General features: G+C 47.0%; 1 protein-coding gene across 3 annotated transcripts in view; it reads right to left on the reverse strand.

The window, feature by feature from the left end:
* Nucleotides 1-20,082, reverse strand: part of casz1 (castor zinc finger 1) — a 113,270-nt gene that overhangs the window by 61,733 nt on the left and 31,455 nt on the right. For 2 of the 3 annotated variants that reach the window (XM_029833980.1, XM_029833982.1), the window contains one exon: nt 15,744-15,791. Coding sequence is in view for 1 of the 3 variants with exons in the window: in XM_029833979.1 (XP_029689839.1) it covers nt 1,931-1,979 (49 nt within the window). In the remaining 2 variants the exon portion in view is untranslated. Of the gene's footprint in view, nt 1-1,930; nt 2,394-15,743; nt 15,792-20,082 lie in introns of those variants that run through there. The other variant, XM_029833979.1, reaches the window with a different exon arrangement.

Below are 20,082 nucleotides of genomic sequence, written 5' to 3' on the forward strand. Positions count from 1 at the left end.
CTAATAAAAATTCTGGCTAGTTTAATTAAAAAATGTAAATTTACTGTCATCCGAGGAGCCGCAGGAAAAGGAAGGCAACAGCATATTTTATTGCTTAAGACATCAAATTGATTCAGGTTATTGCCAAATTGTGATAAAAGGTTATTGAGGGCCTTCAGAACCGGGCTTGTTTCGCTGCCTCGTTCCATTATTTTTTTTTCCCTTTTTTTGTGGAAGGCCGTTAAAGATGGAGAGGGCCACGAAGGGTTAATGAGAGCAGTCAGCGAGGGAGAAGGCAATCAACATTATGACTCATAAGAGAGGCGAAAAACATTTTCCAAGCTGACGAAAAGTTTCAAATTAGGGTGTGTCACGATAATAGTTGTCCCTGTTTGTTGTTATTTTAGACACTAATGCAGGATGCCTCCGATAACCAGTCAGCACAGCCGCAGTTGGCTATTTATTCCTCTTTTTAAAATTGTTATTATCGTTATTCTTTATTAAAATTTTATTTTTCAACGCTGACTTCACAAAATGTCCCGATAAAAGAGTTGAATGGCCAAATTAGATGGCAAGGAGAAGCAGGCAGACTTTACAGAGAGAGAGACAGAGAGACACAGAGAGAGAGACAGAGAAGAAGAAGAAGGCTGGCAAATTAACAACAGCCTGCGGCGAAAAACTGCTGGAGTCAAGTTTGAATTGCTGGATTTTGTTTCGAAAGCTATTTAAAAAAGAAAAGAAAAAGGGCAAACGCAGGTTCGCATTTTCTCAGAGTGTTACACCGATCATTTAAAAGGGTAGATCCTATTTTTTTGAACAGACAGCCTGCTCGGAAACATCAGCCTGACATCAATACTGATTTATTTACTGTCTGGTTTTAAAACAAAGCACCTCAAAAATCAAATTCCTCAAAATAAAAAACACCAAAATGTGAATTTTTATATACGGTGCCAAGAGTCAAATACAGTAGGACTATTAATGCAAACGTGAGAGTGTGTGTGCGTGTGTGTGTGTGTGTGTGTGTGAATATGTGGGTGTGATTAAAAATATGATACTACTTAAGACCGCAAATAGAAAACACGCATGCAAACAGCACACGGAGAGCAACGAGAACTAACTGTGGACGACAAATAGGTGTTATTTTTAAACTCCTCGTTGGAGTAAAGTGGCGAGGAGAGTGTAATCCCCGTAAGTACACGCTGCAGCTCCAGCGGGACAAGTTCGCTCCGCCGGGCGGCTGCAGCTAACCTGACACTGACGGCCACACGTGCCCTACGTCTTCGTTTGTGCATAATTTAAAAAAGGAACGACCTCACTGCTGATTTCTGAAGTGGGTTTTTCCTGCAACTTTTCTCCAAGCGCGTGTGTGTGTGAGTGTGTGTGTGTGTGTGTGAGTGTGTGACGGGCTGCCTCGCCTGAGAGTTTACATTTGAACGTAGTGTTTGCACTAATCAGAAACACCTGGAAAGGTGCGAGCGCCGTTCCTTTTGCCTTTATATGTGCGACAATATGAGCAACCCAGCAGTTTGTTTGCTTTGTCCCCTTGGCAACAGCCCCTCAGGCCGTACAGCGTGCTGTAATGGCTCTGCCTGTGCCTCTCGCTACCTGCGCTCCTGACACAGGAAACGCTCTTTTACCCAGAAAATATTCAATTTAAACAGCAGGCAGCGCTCTGCCCGGCGTCAGGACACAACCAAGTCGGCTTTGTGAACTTTCCGTCCTGTGTGTGAGAGCGGCGCCTACGGTGCCGAGCAGCAGACGGGGCAATCATATTTGATATTGCATTCACCTTTGGGCACTGTCAGAGCGCTATAAATAAGGGTGTCGCAACACACTGGCACATAGTTTAATCATGAACAACTTCCCCCTCTCAGTGGAATCGGTGAAAAAAAGGCGCACCTTTAACTGTCAGCTAATAACGCCTATGAAAGGAAAGAAGAAGAGTACTCACCATATTCAGGGAAGTCGAAGTTAAATCCTCTCAGACATGTAACTTTCATAATATTACTCAACTCTGTCAGAAAGTCATTCGAATGTTGGATGGTGGAGGGGCAAACGGAGAGGAAAAGTGACTAGGTAGAAAAAAAAAGCCTTCCTTCAATCATGTACTAAACTCCTTGACATGCAATCTGTCAATAGTTTGTTGCTGAGATAATGCCGGTTGCCACGAGTGGATTTGATTGGCAGCTCAGGGTCTGGCCCCTCCTTCCTGTGGTTTGACGGGGGGTAGGTGAAAGAATATGGAGCCTCCCCCTTCCCTGCTCTCTCGCTCTCCCTCTCTCTCTCTGTCCCCGCCTCTGCTGCGCTGCCTCTGCTCTCTCTCTCTCACACACACACACCCTCACACACACTCGCGCAGACCAAGCTGTTGGTGATGTTGTCTGAATAGGCTGATAGGAAATTATGGCAGAGGAACCCGGAGCAGTTTTTTTCCCTCCCTCCCTCGGTGGGCTGGCCTTTTCCATCTTTGTGGTCTTCTAGCCTTTCAACTCTCAGGGGGCGGAGCTTCCACTGCTTTATGCAAATGAGGGGAGGACGGCGCTTCAAAAAAAAAAGGGGGGGTTTGAGGTGGAAAAGATTACAAGTTTATTTGAAATAAAATTCTTGGGTGTTTTGTCTGGACTGCAGGATCAAAGAAAAGGATGCTCTCCTTTATTACCAGTTTATCGCCTCATTTTTATAAAAATCCTGGCCCTCTCTCGTTTATTCTTGACAACTTTCTCTTGCTCTTCCTCGCTGCCACGTCCTCGGCTCCCTCTGCCTCTCTCCTCGCGATGACCTATCAGTTTTCATTGTAATTTCAGGGGAAATGATAAACGGCGGCTGTTACCAGGTGACAATGAATACTTTATAAGACAAACCCCTTATTTGCCTGGCAGTTTCTTCTGCAGCACCATGCAAAATGCCTGCAGACGGACGGACGGACGGACGGACGGAGCGCCAGGCCTATTCACTGCAGACCCGACCGGGCGAGCCAAGAAGGCCAGAGTTTAACGGAAAAAAAAACAACCCAAAAACATTTTATCGCGAGAATATTTCCATTTTATTCAGGCAATAACTAACATTTACTGCTATAGAAAAGAGGAAGTGAACGAGTTTATGGCTGTGAACCATAATTCAATAATGCATAGGTCTGCCTTCAGTTCCTTTACTGCTGCTAGCAGAGTCCAAAGTATGTACATGAAACAGGTTTTGGTTGATTTTAAAATTACAATGAGTCCTTCCTGTAATGACGGGAGTTTAGAAAACAAGGCAGTGTCTCCGCCTCCCTGACCCACATGAGGGAAAATGTCCTGAGAAAGCAGCACTGATCTGGCAGGATAAGGTAAATACGGCCTCAGCAGCGCACACTCAGAGAGGTGGTGTCAAATAAATGATTCCACCCATAAGAAATAATGACTTTAATCTAAAACCATAAAACCAACAGACAAAGTCTTTGGGAAATGATATTTAAACAGAATTTACAGTTTGGTTCGAGCACAGCTTGAGATAATGGAGGAGGGGGCGGGGCTTATTCAAACCAGCAGCGGAGTCTCCCGTTTATGGCGTCCGTGCTAATGTAAAGTCTATTGTGTGCTTTTACAAATCTGCTGTCGACTCAAAGAGAACAGAATGTTGTCCAAAGGCGGAGAAAAAACTGGTGCTTTTAAAGTTTTTCATCTTTACACGCTCCCAAACGCAGCCTGAACGTCCCACAGGTTGATGCCTGGACGAGTCTTTCTTTGTCCAGGATGATGTCCTGGTCCCCTACCAACGCACTCACCACGTGCAGACTGTCAGTAGGATAAAGACTTTCCCTGGAAGCATTTCCAATGAGTTTATTCACTTTTACCCCCGTTTTTCCCCCCTGATTCCAACAATCTCAAGCCGTGTTTTCCAGGGACGCGGCTACACTTGATGTTGGGGATGTTTTCGATCTGCCATTCATCCACGGGAGGGAAGGTCCATTGCCCAGGCGCCCCCAGCGCTGCGACCTTGGAGCTGCCATCTTTGGGGGCGAAACCATTACTTTTCAAAAGGAGCTGCGGGGCTTTCCGTTTGATGTGGTCCGGGGGTATTGTACGCCGCCATGCGGGAGAATGTCGAGGGCAAGGTGGAGTGTGTGCGCGCATGTGAGCGTTTGCGCGCGCAGCCGTGCATGTGACGTGGCAGGGGGACAGCATTCAAAGGGCCGCTGGGACAGACGTTTGGCTGCCCCTGACAGTGCACCCCAGGAGGGGCTGGTCTGCTGAAGGGCCCACTCCGGGTCCTCCTTTTCCGGGGGACAAAAGCGAGCGCCCGTTTGATAGATGTGAATTCTCCGGCTTTTGTGCCCAAAGCCTTGAGACATGCCGAGTGAGAAATCTGACCTTTGCCGAGAGTCAGAGTGCGTTTTCCATCCCCTGTCGCCGTCAGTGGCGAGTAAACAAGCGCCAGGCGAAAGGGCGGGCGCCGGTACGAGGGCGTACAGGTGGTGGGTGGGCGGGTGGAGCAGCGTGGGGCCCCCCTCTTCTGCACCTGCGAGTTTTGACACAACAAATTAACGCAGTCTGCGTATTCCGGTGCACAGTGGAGCCAAGTCGAGCCTGGATCTTCGCCGCGGCGCTGTCGTCAAATTGGCAGGAAATTGAACGTGTAAAAGCTTAATTCCGAAGCAGCGGCTGCTGAAGTGGGATTTCGACGGGGGTCCGCCGCCGTGTTATTCCAGGCTGCCTGCGATGCGAGACATTATTCCCTCTCACGTTTGTTTATATTGCATTATATATTTATTTTTAAGCAGAGAAGGGCCTGAATATTAAACCGACAGGCGAGCGCGGGCCGGGCGGCGATGGCGGCCACGCCGATGATCGCCATCCGCCGCTGATTCGCGTTTGATTTTCCTAATTGCTGTATGTACAGCTACACACTAAAGGTACACAGTCATGGTCAGAGCGTGCATGAGGTCTGCGTAAGTCAACACGTCTCTCCCCCGTCCGTGTTTACCGTCCCAAATTACGTGAAACGCGCCATATATCATGTTCGCTGGCGGCGCCGCGCTGAGAGCCGAGATTTGGGAGATAGAACGGGCCCACGTTTTTGAGTCATACATTTTTCTTGACACTGCTTTCATCCCCCAGCCCTAATCATCATATCTTCTCCATTGCTCTCCCGGATGCAGACATCCATAATGCAATCTTCCTAATTTTGATCCCTCGCAATCTGGTTTTTAAAAAGGGAGGGGGGGGCGAAAGGGACATATTTGTGAAGGCTTGCTCGGTAATCATTTTAGACAGATAGCCTTTCCCAGTGCAGATGAGCAAATATTTGTAAACCAGCTATCTAATGGAAAATTAGAGTGAAATTAGAGTGAAATTCATGACAGTGAAATCCGATTATCTGTAATTCTATTATGCCATCTTAGCCCACACAGCATATTTTTGTAGAGTTTTTTCCATAAATACCTATGCCAGGGGTCCCGCTAATCAAATAAAATTGAAATTCATCTTCCCATTAAATTCAATTAGCCGCAATTTCTAAAGCCTAACAAAGATTTTAATTACTAAATTATAAAATTCTCCCTAGCCAAATTGGGGAGAGAAAAAGTGCATACCCTGCTTCTGAAAAACAAACCCATGAAAGGAAATTGTTGATCAAAAAAGATATCCAGGGGAAAATAACATTAGGGAGAGCACTGGGGCCTTTATTCAGCGAGTCTGGGCGGGGAGTGACGTGTGCCAAGCGCTAGGCTCCTGGGCCGGAGGAAATGAACTTAGCCGAGGTTCTCTCTGCCTCTAAATGTCTGCCCTCAGAGTTATTATGCTGTAATTGACTAATTGACACCTTAATTTCATTTATGGGGCTCCTGTGTTCATAAAGCAACCTCTGGGTGGGGCAGTGGTCTTGGTTGGGAACGGCGCAGCGAACACGGAGGACAACAGGTAGGGCCGCAGGCCGCGGGCTCCGTCCTCGGCAGATGACATGATTACGCCTTTGATAATGAAATGGTCGGGAAGAACATACTGACTTAGCAGAGGCTTAAGGAGCATCTTAACTCATATGTTTAAATCCCTCTGATGAATACTGATGGGTAATAATCATGCATGTCCAGTCCTGCAATCTGGCGCCGCTGACGCCGATGACCTCCTCCAGGGTCAGAGGGGTTTGTTTTTGGCAAGTGAAGTTATTACACGTCAAATGGCGCTTCCACAAACGTTTGGGATCGATGGGCCTCCGAATCACCGCACCTACGCCCGCGCTCGACTGCTCGCATTCGGCAGCTGCTAATAGGACAGCTCTGGGGTCCCGGGTCAGCCCCCAGGTCCGATTCCCAGCAAGCCCCCCTCCTTCTCCTCCAAATGGGGGGGTGGGGGTGGGGGGGGTGTTAAAATAAGAGCTCAGCAGCCTCTGTGGACTACAAAGCTCCATCTGAAAAGGCACCTGCTGCTGTTATTCACTGTGGCAGCTCACTCTTTCTGCTTAAAGGACACGTAGGAGAGAAAGGCTGACTGGGAAATGATGAATTATTTAACTATGATGTCTAATTGTTTCAAGGCAGACATCTTGTTTCTGGACGGTAAAGGCTTGGGGGTGAAGAAGTGTCTATAAAGGGGTCCGTCTGCCGCGGATGGCGGGCCGTCTCTTCCTCAGAGTGGCTGCGCAAATATGACCGAACTGAAACTTTAATCTGCTTCTTCCACGCCCAAGCTGGCCGGGTATTAAAGCTAATCTTTTTTGTGTGCGTCATATGGTGGGAGACGGAGATGGAGCTAATTTTTTAGAGACAAATCTGATATTTGTCAACTGCTTGAAAAAAAAATAACAGGGGATTTTCTCATAATCCTCCCTCGGATGTGAAGGCGCGTTAACAGCGAAATGCAGATGGTGCTCTGTGCGCCGAGAGTACCCGGCACACGGCGCCGTGCATACGGAGAGGCGCAGCTAGCCTCGCAAGGGCTCAAGACAACCTGCAGATAGTAAAATTCCCCCCACACTCAATTAACAAGTGGCTTTTAAAGCAAGGGGGGATATGAGTCTGTTCTAAGGCGCGGAGTTAGCTAAGCACAATTCTCGCTTGCTTCACTTTACTTCTTATTCACGTGCTGACGTCTTATTTTTACCTCTGGGCTGAGTTCATCAAATATTCAGATGCAACTCCATTCCAATAAGGAAAAGAAAACAAATTATAAATAAAATGGAGGCATAAATCTTTCAGGCTTCTAATTCTGACTTTCCCTCCGAGTGTTTTTGTCTTTATTTTGCCCCATTAAGCAGTTTTTCTTTCCGCTCCCACTGCTGGGCGTGGCTGATTCTACACTGGCGGGAAGAGACCTCGGCTCTTCTGCTCTTGTTTTTCTGGAACGCAGCAGTCTGTGGTGTCATAATTCTCTTCTGCACAATTATCACTTGTGTAACTTTTGGTTCGTTTTTTTTTTTATGAGAGATGGAACAATGAAACTTTTTTGGTTTTATTCTTCTCTGTCACGTGTCCAACTAACCCATCACCGCAACGCTGTCGTGACCACTTTACCTTCTGCAATTTGCAAAGATGTTTCCTCCTTTTAACACCGTGCGCTCTGCCAAATGTACCGAAGGAGCACGTCGAGTCATCTGCAAACTTAAGATACACTTAAATGATGCTCACAAAAGGAAAACGGTTGTTTCAGCATTTTTACTGGTTCCACAACAAAAATACTGGGTTGCAAAACATCACGTGATTGCTATGAAGCACTGCATTATGGCCTTTTTCTGCCTTTAAGTGCTAATAGCATTAAGAAAGACAATAAATTCAAAAGCAACAGGCAAGGAAGTTTTATTAGTCTGCAGCCTTTGTGTTTGTGCAGCACAAGATGGGCCTGGCTGGTATTGATCAGCCCCACCGTGGAAAAAAATTGACATTATGTGCTCTATGAAATTCAGCATTTTCTTAACCTTCAGCACTGCTTGTCATTCCCTTATAAAATTAATAAATAAATATAAACTATGGGGAAGAGGTGGGAGGGGAGGGAGAGAAAAAAATCGCTAAAGCTCTTTTGCTGTAATTGGCTGAATAGCAAGGGCAGCAGAAAATTTACAGGCAGACAACAGTGTGAAGGGGACTCGGTCACAGTGCAACGCTAAGCCTTCAGCACCGGCGAGGCAGGGCGGGCTTCGAAGGGCCCGCCTGGCATATCTGGACCAGCACAAGGCACTTGTCTCTCGCTAGCATTAGCCACAGATCACAGTCCATTTTCTGGACAAGTTAAGTAAATAACCCAAGCCGGCATGCATAAGACAGCGACAGGAAAAGAGAAATCCCCCAAAGTCACAGTGGTGACACTCTCCTAAATCCAATCAAACAGAGGAGGGAGAGAGGAGCGACGGAGGCGAGAGGGGAGGAAGAGATCCTCTTTGCTGCCTGTGTGTGTGTGTCCAACAGCACTGATGCAATAACACTTCATTCAGTGTTCAGCTCTCCTCAAAGGACAGGCAGGGATAACACTTAAAACCCTGTGGCTTTATCTCCTGCAGATTTTCCATAAAATGCCAAGCCAGGGAGCCCGGGCCATGTGACTACCATGTAGGTCAGGGCAGATGGGGGGTAGAAGAGTGTGGGAGGTGAAGGGAGCCAGACACAGTGGGGGGAGGTCGGGAGGGCTTTTTTTTTCTTTTTTAATGGAACTGTTGAAAATAGCAAGCACTAACCAGATTAGATCAATTAAGTTCCTGTATCTGCTGCTGCAGACCGGAGGGGAAATTCAGACGTAAAGGCACAAAAAGAAGCTACAAAGCAGAAGCAAAGCAATGGCACAGAACTATAATGGCCTTTTTTGTTTTTTTCAACATCCCCACCCAACACCCAATAAAAATCTATTCAAAAATCCAAAAAAGAGATGAACTGACCAGCAAAAAAATACAGTGAGTCCTCCAGATAGAGAACAAAATCTACAGTAACATTATATATAACTCAAAAAGTCGACGGGAGGGAAGATGTGCACAGTCGAGACCTCTGGCAGGTGAGGGGGAAGTCCATTCGGCCTGGCAGAGCTAACGCTAATGCTAGCTCACGGTCATCATCGGCGACAGCCCGCGCGCGTCTGTTTCTGGAAGGTAAACCGTGACCTGACAGAGGCAGCACACATACGTCGTAACACACCAGATCTTTGCTTCTACTGTACGTAAGCATTTTCTGCGGAACAGGTTGATCATTATCCGTGACATTTTTAGAGTATGCGGATATGTCAATATGCCCGAGCTCAGTGGGATTGTATAATTGAACTGAGGGTCCTTATCTTCCATATGGTGGGGGCACAGCTTCCCAGTGGAATACCAGTAATGCTTTGATGGGATACAAAAGATGGACAGGACCCGACTCTGTGCCGCCGGCTGACCTTGACCTATATTTTGACCCACGTTCGCACTCAATCACAGGACTCTGTTGTGATCAATAGAACTCAGGTGAAAGTGGTGAACGATACCAACCCCCCCCACCTGCCTCTGACAGTCAGAATGTTCTGTGGCATTAGCAACGACGGCTAATCTCGCATAACAAATCCCCCATCGAACTCAAAGTCACCATCCATGTGAAAAAGGTATTGATCAAAGCTAGCATCTGTCCATGCAGAAGAGCTTGTTTCCATTGATTTTTATTTCCCTTTCAGCCGAAAAATATAATGGAGTTTCTATAAAACGGGCCGCATTTCGTGCGTCAACACTGATGATACTGGCCGTTGCTAGGGAAACTTGGTAATGGTTTACCAAAGATCAATTACTTTAATGCACAGCATGCTACGGCGGGGTCAGTAGGAGTCACTAATACTGTAGCTTAGCGTTCTCCCGCATAAACACCATCACACTGGGCTCACTCCACTGCTACTGGAGCCACTGGTCGGTTTCCACTGCAGGAATAACAAAGCAAAGCCTGTTATGAGGATACGTGTTGCATAATTGATGCTGGTGTCTAAATGAAGGTTCTCTGTGTTATTACACTGCTTTATGGAATAGTTTCCTCTAAATGGTCAACAACGGCTTTCAAGAGTCTGTTAGTTAGCAGGACGCTGTGACAGACGCCGTGGAGACGGGGCCGAGGGCCGTGTCAGGAGTCTGGACCCTTGGATGGGGACGTTTACTTAAATACCCCCAAGATTAACCAGCCCACGTCTGAAACGACCCAAATATAAAAGTTTGTGCGCCGTTAGCTCCTTTGTTATTGTGGACACGCTGCTGGTCGCTGTGTATTCAGTGAATCTTTGTGACAAAAGCTCAGGAAATAAACTAATTAAAACACATGATTCTGTAGCATTTATGAATAAAAGTAGGAGCCACTTCGAACCAATAGGATTCATTGTTGTTTTAGAGAAATTCGTTTTACTCTGTGTCTGTAATAGGTTTAGTTATGGGAAACTTAAAACAGATCAATTAGACCGTAAAAACCATTGCCCAATCCCCGTCCCCCAATAAATCCCTTATAATCATTATTGCTTATGATTGTGGGTGAGTGAGACAAACAAGGATAAACGGATACGTTAATATTCCCGAGAAAAGTAAATCCTATTTTCTTTTGGAAGCTGTTCGTTCTCACAGAGATGTTAAAGAAGTTCTTTTGAATTGCAGATCAAATGCGATTTCCAAGTCAAACTAAACCAGATAATAATAACCAAATAACCAAATAATCAATTAAAGGATCAATAAAACTGTTTGCACTATGATCATGAAAACATGTTACTGTCTGATGGGAAAGACGTTATGTGAGGTCAGCGTTAACACCTGGGAAACTGCAGCCAGAGGCAGGGCCAGGGCTTTGACCTTTGACCTCTAACCGACAAAACCTCCTGGACCTACAAGTGTGATTGGAATTTATTTTTAGAAAAGTAAACAAACATTCCCTGATACTTTTTTTAGCCTGAATTAATGTTTGTGAGTAGTTCAGGGTCCCATGGCGGGGTGAAATAACCTAACTCGGCTACCTGGTTCCCAGAGGTTTCAACCCAACAACCTTTGAGCCCATGAGCCGCCACAAGAACAATATGTGCAGTATTTGAACGGTTTTGTTGCTGAACTCAAACAACTGGAATAACCAGCTCATTTCTGTCACCTTCTCAAACAACCCCCCCCACCCCCACCCCCCAACAAGCACCTGTGTCAACCATTTAAAATCTTCAACTAACAGGATGTTGAGACCCAATCACACAAACGCATCCTTCGGTTCCAGTCTGGAAGACAGAACCACGGAAGCCCGTCGGATCCAAGCTGCCTTCCTGGACCTTTAAGCTCTCTTTAAGGCCTTCCTCCAACACCTCCCTCAAAGGGCGCCGTGTTCTCCCGCTGTCACCACCGGGTCAACACGGCTGGGATCTGTCGTCACGGAACGTTTTCAGGATGACGGTTTGCAAATATTTTAAATAAGCATCTTTTCTGCCATATCGTTCTAAAACAAACAGTTTCCCCCGCATTCCTGATAAATATTTATTATTAACCAACACTGATCAACAGGAAGCCGACAGCCTCACAGAAGGAAAGGCTGCTGCGAGGCCACGCGGCATTTAAGTGGATTACGTCTAAAACTGCCTTTTACAGATCGTTAACTGTCAGCGGGATGAATTTGAATCTTTTCTAAATATAGGAGATGCATTTCTTTTCTTTACCGGCAAAGTTTCGACAGGCTTCGGGCTTTGGACTGAAAATAAAGCGGCGCTCCATCTTTCAAAGATGTACTTTTCCTAAAGCATTGTTGATTGCCCTGTGTCCATTACTTGGAAGGATTATGATAATATTCCACATTGTGCTCGGCGTGATGCACAGGAAATTCAATACTCAAAAGGTTAATGCAATCAATTAGGATGACAAAGGAGTAAAGTAAAACCCTCCTGCTCGTGGAAAAAAGAGAGGGGGGGGTAGGAGGTATTGAAAGCTTGAATGGATCCGCAGAGAGAAAAGAGGCACTTGAAAACGACAGAAAAATGGCATTTATTCAGCGAGTATCGTCCAGGGCCAGCCGCACAATGTGCACGCTCAAAGGAAGAAATAGCTCTTAGGTGGTGAATTGGATCATTCGGCACTCAACCTGTTGTAGCAGAACAATGCAGGAGCAATATTTTTATTTGAAGGTAATCAGATACCTCGGCCAAGAAAATAATATCCCGTAGTGGAGGACTGGACATCGATTCATAACCCTGACAATGCCGGGCGGACTTCTGCTCCCTTCACACTCAAGTCCTGCCTCCTTCTTCCCTCCCACGTGCACGTCGGCGCAGGGCCGAATATTAACGGCAGCGCGGTGGCGTACGGGAGCGTCGGCTTTTGTTATTTAGATGGATGCTACAATGCTAGGCAACACAAAGGAGTCTAATCATCGCAGATAAATGGATAAACCTGGATGGTGGTGTTGAGCTCTCCAACCATTGTAATAGTCGATATTACCTTTTCAGGCAGAGTCTGTCGAAACGCTGACGTATTAATCACATTTCAACAATCCTCCGTGGCTAATGATGATATTAGAGGAGCCCGGGCGCTAACATTTCGCTAACGGCCGCGGCGCCTATTTTTTGCCGATAAGTTGTGCGAGTAAAAAAGCCTAAAACCTTGTAATCCGCTTAGGTAAGGCGGCGGACTTACCTACCTCTGCAAACACACAACCTCATAAATCTTCAGCGACATTCTTTGCAGGAAACCTCCAGTCCGCATTCTTCTGACGGAATGTTCCCGTTTTTAAACAACGGCAGGAGTTAAAGAGCGGGCGCAGGGGGACGGAATAGCTTGGAAACGGACCCTAATAAAGTCTCCAGTTAAATCGAATGTGTAACTCAGTGAGTGAGCCATTTGACAAATTGTTCCCGAGAAGAGCTTCATAAAAAATAAAAAAAAAAGGGGGGGGGAGCCAACAAAGAAATGACAGACTCATGCATTGATTTTCTGCCAGACTCTTATAACTGCGGCCTTTTTTTCCCCACTTTTCCAACCTTCCCTGGATGCTTGAAGAGGACAGGAAGCACAAAAGCGGAGGTTAGTGTGTATCCAGGGCTTGTGTGCTTCCAGCAGAAGAATTCCACTTTTTTCTTCAGCAACACAACCGCTGTAATTTGACCTACATCACATTTTTCTGTTTGGGCATTTTTGGGGTCCAGCAGCCACGTCAGGAAGGACAAAAGAGCCAAAACGGGCTTTGAAGTCGTCCCTGAATGAGAGCGAAGGGACTGACACATGAAATGCCCTCACAGCTGGGCTGCCCCCCGTCAAAAGAAAAACAAATACTTTGAATGAGAGGGGGACACGCCGCTCCTGTCTGAGCTTCCTAAGGCCCTGAGCCGCCGCCGGGAGGTGGGCTTTCACGATATGCCTGTAATGATGGATGGATTGGGAGGAAAGTCTATTCACATGGAGATGTTACATCATAAATATTTACACAGGGCCGCCGTTTCCATGTAGCCTTCGCTTGTGTTGACACTGAGAAAAAGAAACTTTAAAGGACAAAAAGCGGAATGAGAAGACCGAGAAGGTGGCGCTCCAGTTTTTGTTACATTAGAGTGTGGGCAGCGGCGATAATAAATTGAGTTTGGTGGGTTGCTGCTCCTTTTTTTTTCCACAGTGAGGCAAATTATCTTTCCTACAGCAAACTGTGGGCTTTATTTACCTTTACCCATGACTGAACGAACCAGCGTTTATTAGAGAATCATCATCCTCCTACACACAAACTCGGGGAAGCCAACGAGACGCTCAACAAAGTGAGGCTGAATTTCAATTACAGATCATTATCTGAGCCAAGTTCCCCGGTTTCCACCGCGAACGGCTCGTTTTAACGAACCTTAACAGACCGAAATTACAGCAGACACGTGCAAATTCAAGGAAAATATCACTTCAGTACTCCTGATCTTTAACTGCAGCTCAGAGAACGTGTTGTTGGTAATAAGCCCTGCAAATTTCTGTTCACTGAGCTCAATTAAAAGCCTTGAAACCCCCCGAGAGTGTCCACAGAACCGGCGAAAACAAATCTGGCAGTTTAATTTTCTTCCCACTGTCGGAGAGAGGGACTCCACACTGGGAGTGTTGGGGTTGCCCAGCGTTGGAGCCAGTTGGACTTGTGATCAGCTGCATTAACGCAGATGAAGAAAATCAATAAAATCCACAAAAACACCTGAAGATATTTCTAATTTACCTTGGAGGGACTGATTCCGCTCAAACAAGCAACAGGGGAGGCCATGTGAGGAGCCCGCCAAGCCAACAGGTGGCGATATAACTGTCACCCTGCACCCAGTCAGAGGCGTCGTCAAGACAACGTAGCCCCAACGTCTCCCGATCCGCAAAGGTTTTTTTTTTTTGCTATTTTCAGGAATAAGGAGTGGAATTCAGGATTTGGGATGTGGGACGTGGACCACATCGCCTCTGAAGGTGGTGGACTCGGATTCCTCTGTGTTTCTGGGCAGGAGAAGGAAGGGAGGGGCTTGGCTCCTCTTCCTCTTTGTGCAAATTCATCCTGGGGGAGAGGTTTATAGTTGCTCACCTTCAAACATTGTGGCCATTTAAATGTTAGTTATGTCCCTGTTGGGATCGGTTATACGTCCCTCTCTGGTTTACCGTGCAGCAATTGAGTCCATCTAGGGGGTCAATGCGGTGGGGGAGATTCCCGTACGTCTTCTACTAGCTCCCAAACACGTTGCGAGCAGGTTTTCCGCCGCTCTGATTGATGCAAGGAGTGTGTCTTCTTTCTGGTGTGTGAGTGACACCGCCGCAAACAAAGGGCCGCGGTGTAGCCCTCCGCCTCAATTCACGGCCACGCCGCCCCCCGCTGATAGCGAGGGTCTCTGCTTTGACACGAGACAGCCCACGGTGTCACTCCTGAATGTTTAGATCCCTCTTGACTGGGAGGCCGGGGGCAAGGGCTGTTGTATGCCTCCTCATGACAGACTCCCACATCAGCATTGTGCTCATACCAGCTAACATCATTAGCACAGAAGGTTTCATCTCAGGCAGAGATGAAAAAAGATTGAAAAAAAAAAAACCCCAACAACCCAGTTTCTTCAAGTCACAAGTCATTAGCGTCCTCTCGGGAGTCAAATTGTACAGAGGCGGATTTTTTTCTTTTTTATCAGCAACAAAAGGTTTTATGCTGCTGTTAATTTGGTGGATGTCATCTGTACTTAGATGTCTGTGTCTAATGTCTGTTACAGTAATAAATGCCATATAGTGGAAAAAATGATATTATTCTGTCAAGATGACAACGTGGGACGTTGCCACAACAACATCTAGACATGAAGCAGGCATAAAAGAAGATCAAATTATAATTAATGGAACAGTGAAGCAGGGCTGGAAACAGATTATGACGTTCTGTACGTGCAGGCAGCTTTCTCAGGAGACGGGGGTGTTAAAAATAACAAAAATACAGGTTTTCTTCGGTTCTACTTTATATTATTCAGACCTCCGGCAGATCATTTTGTGTTCAGGAATAGATCAAATAGGATTTATATGTATCGTTCAATAGGGCAGGTTAGAATGGCTGCAGCCCGACTGGGGGGGCATTGACAGACGCTGTGAGGGGGGGCTCATCTTAGAAACCTTATTGAGAAGAGAGAGAGAGAGAGAGAGAGAGAGAGAGAGAGAGAGAGAAGCCTTCTTTGAAAAACAGATACATCAGTGCGCCCGTATAGTGTACCACATCGCTGTGAGTTAATCAGTTGGAAAATAAAACGGTGGGATTCTAATAAGTCATTTGTCAATTTTTACAACCCCCAGACACATTGATCCGTGCGGATTAATGAAGATGCCTGATATTGTTGTAGATATGAACAGGGGAGATGTTGGGGACAGTAATCAGTCATGTTGGGGATTTGTCCTACCTCGTTTTCTCTTCCTGGGGAGTCACTCGGCACGGGGGCTCACTTCATCTGAGGGAGAGAGCAGAGATGATTATTCCGGTATGAATGCACACGCAGGCCTCTGGGAAAGCTAGCCACACGCTCACCCATCTCATCTCATCTGCGGTGTTTGATGGAGCAACAGGAAAATGTACACTTTGGCTGAGTCCCGAGGTGCAGGGAACGCCGGGAACTAAGTCACAGCTGGTACCCGAGGCAGCGAAGCCTGTAAAACCCGCTGAGGTGGGGACAATGTGGTTGGTTTTAGCTTAAACTACGGCTGATGTTTGGATTCACCGTCCTGTGTATCCACGATGGACATGGCAGAAATGGCGCCGACGCCTCTGGAGGAGCCAGCTATTACAGGAAGTGACACTAAAGAGCTACCTGTTGCTCCAGGCGACCCGAGCGAGCTTCACGGGGTCACGCAGGCTCTGATCGACTGGAGCTACTTTGCTTTGCGGCAAAGGTTGTGCCTGGGTGGGGGCTCTCTGAGCATTCATCTGCATAAACTGGCCTAGCATCGTGACCCATTAGGGTGAATTGTTTGCATGTAGGTGAAATTACGCTCAAAAACACAAGATGTGAACGTTCCCCAGCAGCTTGTGCGACTCCAGTGGACGAGGACCGGCTATATTAGCAGCCATTGCACAGATGTCTCATCTGAGAGACAGCAAAGTATGAAAAAACAAAGTTTACAGTGTGCTAGCGTGTCATGAATTCCTAATTCAACCGCATGTCTGTACGTACAGAAGCAGTGTGACATCCATTAACCCAGACACAGTTACTCCAGGACAGTAACTGACTTCTGCGGAACCAGTCGAGTCACTCTTAAATCCTCTCAAAAGTTTCCTAACCTTGAGAGCTCATGCATACCCCAAAAAGTAATAATAATTCTAACCTGATCTTCCTACTTATTTTATATCTCCCTTCAGCAACCCAACTTCTTCTCGGCAACAGTGCCGTTATTAATTCATGAGGCACTAATTAGTTCTTTGTTTAATTTTGTGTTAAACAGACTGACCGGAATGATAACGACTCGCGCTGTAGCGCTTCGGTCCCATGCCACTCCTGTTTGCTACAACAAGGGAGCATCGTGCGACTAGCATGATGAACCCAATTCCCTTCTAAGTTGCACTTCATTAAGTCAAAATGTGACAAGGAGCTTAGAGGAAGAACTGGCAGATCTGATCATACATAACAATGCAGGCCCAGTAAATTTGAGGGAGGTGGGGGCGGGCAGGAGGTGTTATGCAGGGTGGAGTGTGGTGGATTCCAGCCTGCATGTTGATAATTTTCTATTTTTAACCCTTGGGGGCCATCTTTCATTTTCCTTTAATTGTTTTTGTTCAGAGCTGCAGTGTCCCCTTTTTAAATTGCAGCTCCTATCAACTCCCCCGATCACCCCCCCCCCCCCCCCCCCCCCCCCAATGCAACATTGCAGTCAGACAAGTAAACAACAGGGTTGCCCTTTTCCGTGATGTAGTGCAGATGCTCGGCTAAACGCGGCGACGCTCCGCTCACGTGCGTGCACCTACGGGGGCCGGAGCGCGGCGCGTCACACCTCAGGGGGGCGAGTCAGCTCGAAAAATCAACGCTTTTGGCGGCGCGAGCTGCCAAAAACCTGCTCTGTGTAACTGGCGGATGCTCATTCACGGCGCAAGAATGCACGAGGGTGGGTTTACCTGCCCATATTTAACACAGCATCATGGGATGTTCAGGAGACGGGACGACCAGTTTATAATAAACTGTCCCCAAGAAGCCGCCGGAGCCGCCCGCCCCCCCTCATATACTCATACTTTTAGCTGACGCGAGGCCAGAATCTGAAAGAAAAACCCTTCAATACAACACAATCATCGAAGCACTTTTGTCTGCAAACAGGCTTGTCTCCCCCCCCCCCCCCCCCCCTAAGATCTTTAGCCTCACCAAGTAGCCTCCCACTGGCTGAGGATATGATAAAAATCAAAAAGCAGACAAGTAATTACACTGTATAATAGGCGAGATTGGCATTTTCAAAATCATTTTCATGTGGATGGAAATGACATCGCATAGACTATTCTGTATTCACTGGTGCAGATAAATAAACAAGACATGGAGGAGAAGGGGGGGCACACAGAAAGCACAGTACAATGGCAAGCAGGTCAGTAATTAGAAACTCTGTTTGCACAGTAATAATTTTAATATATTCATCAGGAAACAGAGCATGCCTAGCATGATAAAATCCCATCAAGGAGCAGATCCCGACTGCCTTAACCTTTGCGACGGGCTGGCGGCGCGCTGCTGAGGACCTGAAAGAGCTCCATAAATAAAAGCAAACATCCAGTTACGGCGGAACGGAGCTGCGTCGCCTCTGCCGGGCTCTGCGTCCACGCCGCGCATCAGAGAAACGCGCCTCCGTCCTGCTCGTCTCGGCGTGAACGTGGAAGGAAAAAAGGGTCACAGACCTCTGACCCCGAGTCGGGCACGGCGCCGAAGCGTGCGCTTCCAGGACCTTGTTTGTTATTGAAGGTGGTGGTGATGAAGCTATGGAAATGATTGCAAATCGCTTAAAGGACTCCTCACACACACGCACGCACGCACACACACACACACACACGCGCGCGCGTGCTGACCTCACAATGTCGCCGAATACCTGACTGAGAGGTAAATTCAAAGCAGATGGTAAATTAAATAAGTGCGAAAGACATTTTCATAAAAGTGAAAAGACTTTCATCCACGTGGAAACTATACGGCCGCACGCACGCGTGCACTAATGCGACGGGGGCGCACGTAGCCGAGCTCTTCCCAACTGGGAGAAAGTCAGCAGGTTGAGCTCCTGACAAAGCTAATAACAGGAAACAAACAGGTAGTCACCGTCGCACATAATGATCCCGCACGGTGAAGACTGCCCGTCTATTGTCTCAATTTCCTTTTTTTTTTTTCAGCTTTCGCTTCCCACACCTCACGTTGTGCACTTAAGAGTTTGCTTGACCTCATTTTACAGGAAACTGCTCTAACTATGTGAAGTGGAAGCCGCAGCTTGGATCCCTCAGCGAGTCGTCGGCTTCTGAATCTGACATTGAGTTTGAGTTTTGGTTGGAAGTGTAAACTTGCTGCAGAGCGGAGAAGAAAAAAAACCCATTTACTCATGCATACGCTACCTAGCTGGCCCCTTTATATGCTTTCACTTCTGGCCCCTATTCTTCCTCTCCCCCCAGGAGAACACAGAGTCGGGGGGCTGGAGGGCAGCTACCTCCACAGTCCCTCCGTCCCCTCCTCATCTAATTTCTGTTGTCCACTCCTTTGAAACCTCAGTCTCACGCAGGACCAAAGAATGGTGATCCATGTGCAACAAGTGCCAGTGCCATGGAAACCCCCGTTTTCCCCCCAAAATATTCCTTTTTATCCCTTTTGAAGACCTGTCACCGGGCAGAGCAGGCATCACACGACCCCGGGCCAAGCCATGACAAAGCCTATTTTCTGCCTGCTCCTTGATTGATTAAAAAAGACTTTTTAGTAAAACCATGTTAAAGGACACAAAAAGTGACACGGGGGACAAAAGGCGCTGGGCGACGGCCCAATCAGACGGCTTCCTCGCCGGTGCCGCGCATAAAGAGGAACAATATCATAAATGACACAAAGGAAAGGTCGGGGCAAGCATGAAACGCAACAACAATGGTGATTAGGATAATGAAAAGTTGGGCTTTGCGACGGTACTGTAGGTTACACTAAACTACACGTTAGCTAAATGTGTTATTTACATTCATTCCGAAGTCATTCCCCCCCCCCCCAAACCGCAGCTCTGATGCCGGGAGAAAATTAATTGCCCACTAGTTTGATAAGAGGCTCACATTGGCTGGTTTCAGCGTCGCCGGTGAAAGGATTTGCTGAATTCCTTTGACATTTAAGATGGCCAAATCACGAGTCTGGGCGCACGTGCTGTCCGGGCGCTTCAAATAGCATCTGCTACAGCGCGGCTCCGTATGATTATAAATGCTTTTTGCATCATGTTCCTGCCACACTTGAGGAAAATTATACATTACATTACACATGTGGTCGGCGCGCGCGCGACGCGGGATCAATATTGTATGCATCGGACATTTTACTCCTCCAGTTGACCTAAGTGACAGACCATTTAAAACAGAGAAGCAGAGCCGAGCGGCTACTCTGCAAGGCAACAAAGACAGACCACATTATTAATTTATCTCAAAAGCGCAGGTCGATATGAAGGGCCTATTGCTTACACGGCCTCTTTCTGCCGGCTGCTTTTGCTTCAAATATCTGGTATTTGTGTGGCTGGACGCGAGGAACAGAGCAGATGTTAGAAAAACATGAAAAATCT

The sequence above is a fragment of the Takifugu rubripes genome, chromosome 3 (assembly GCF_901000725.2).
Source record: "Takifugu rubripes chromosome 3, fTakRub1.2, whole genome shotgun sequence".
Classification (NCBI taxonomy): domain Eukaryota; kingdom Metazoa; phylum Chordata; class Actinopteri; order Tetraodontiformes; family Tetraodontidae; genus Takifugu; species Takifugu rubripes.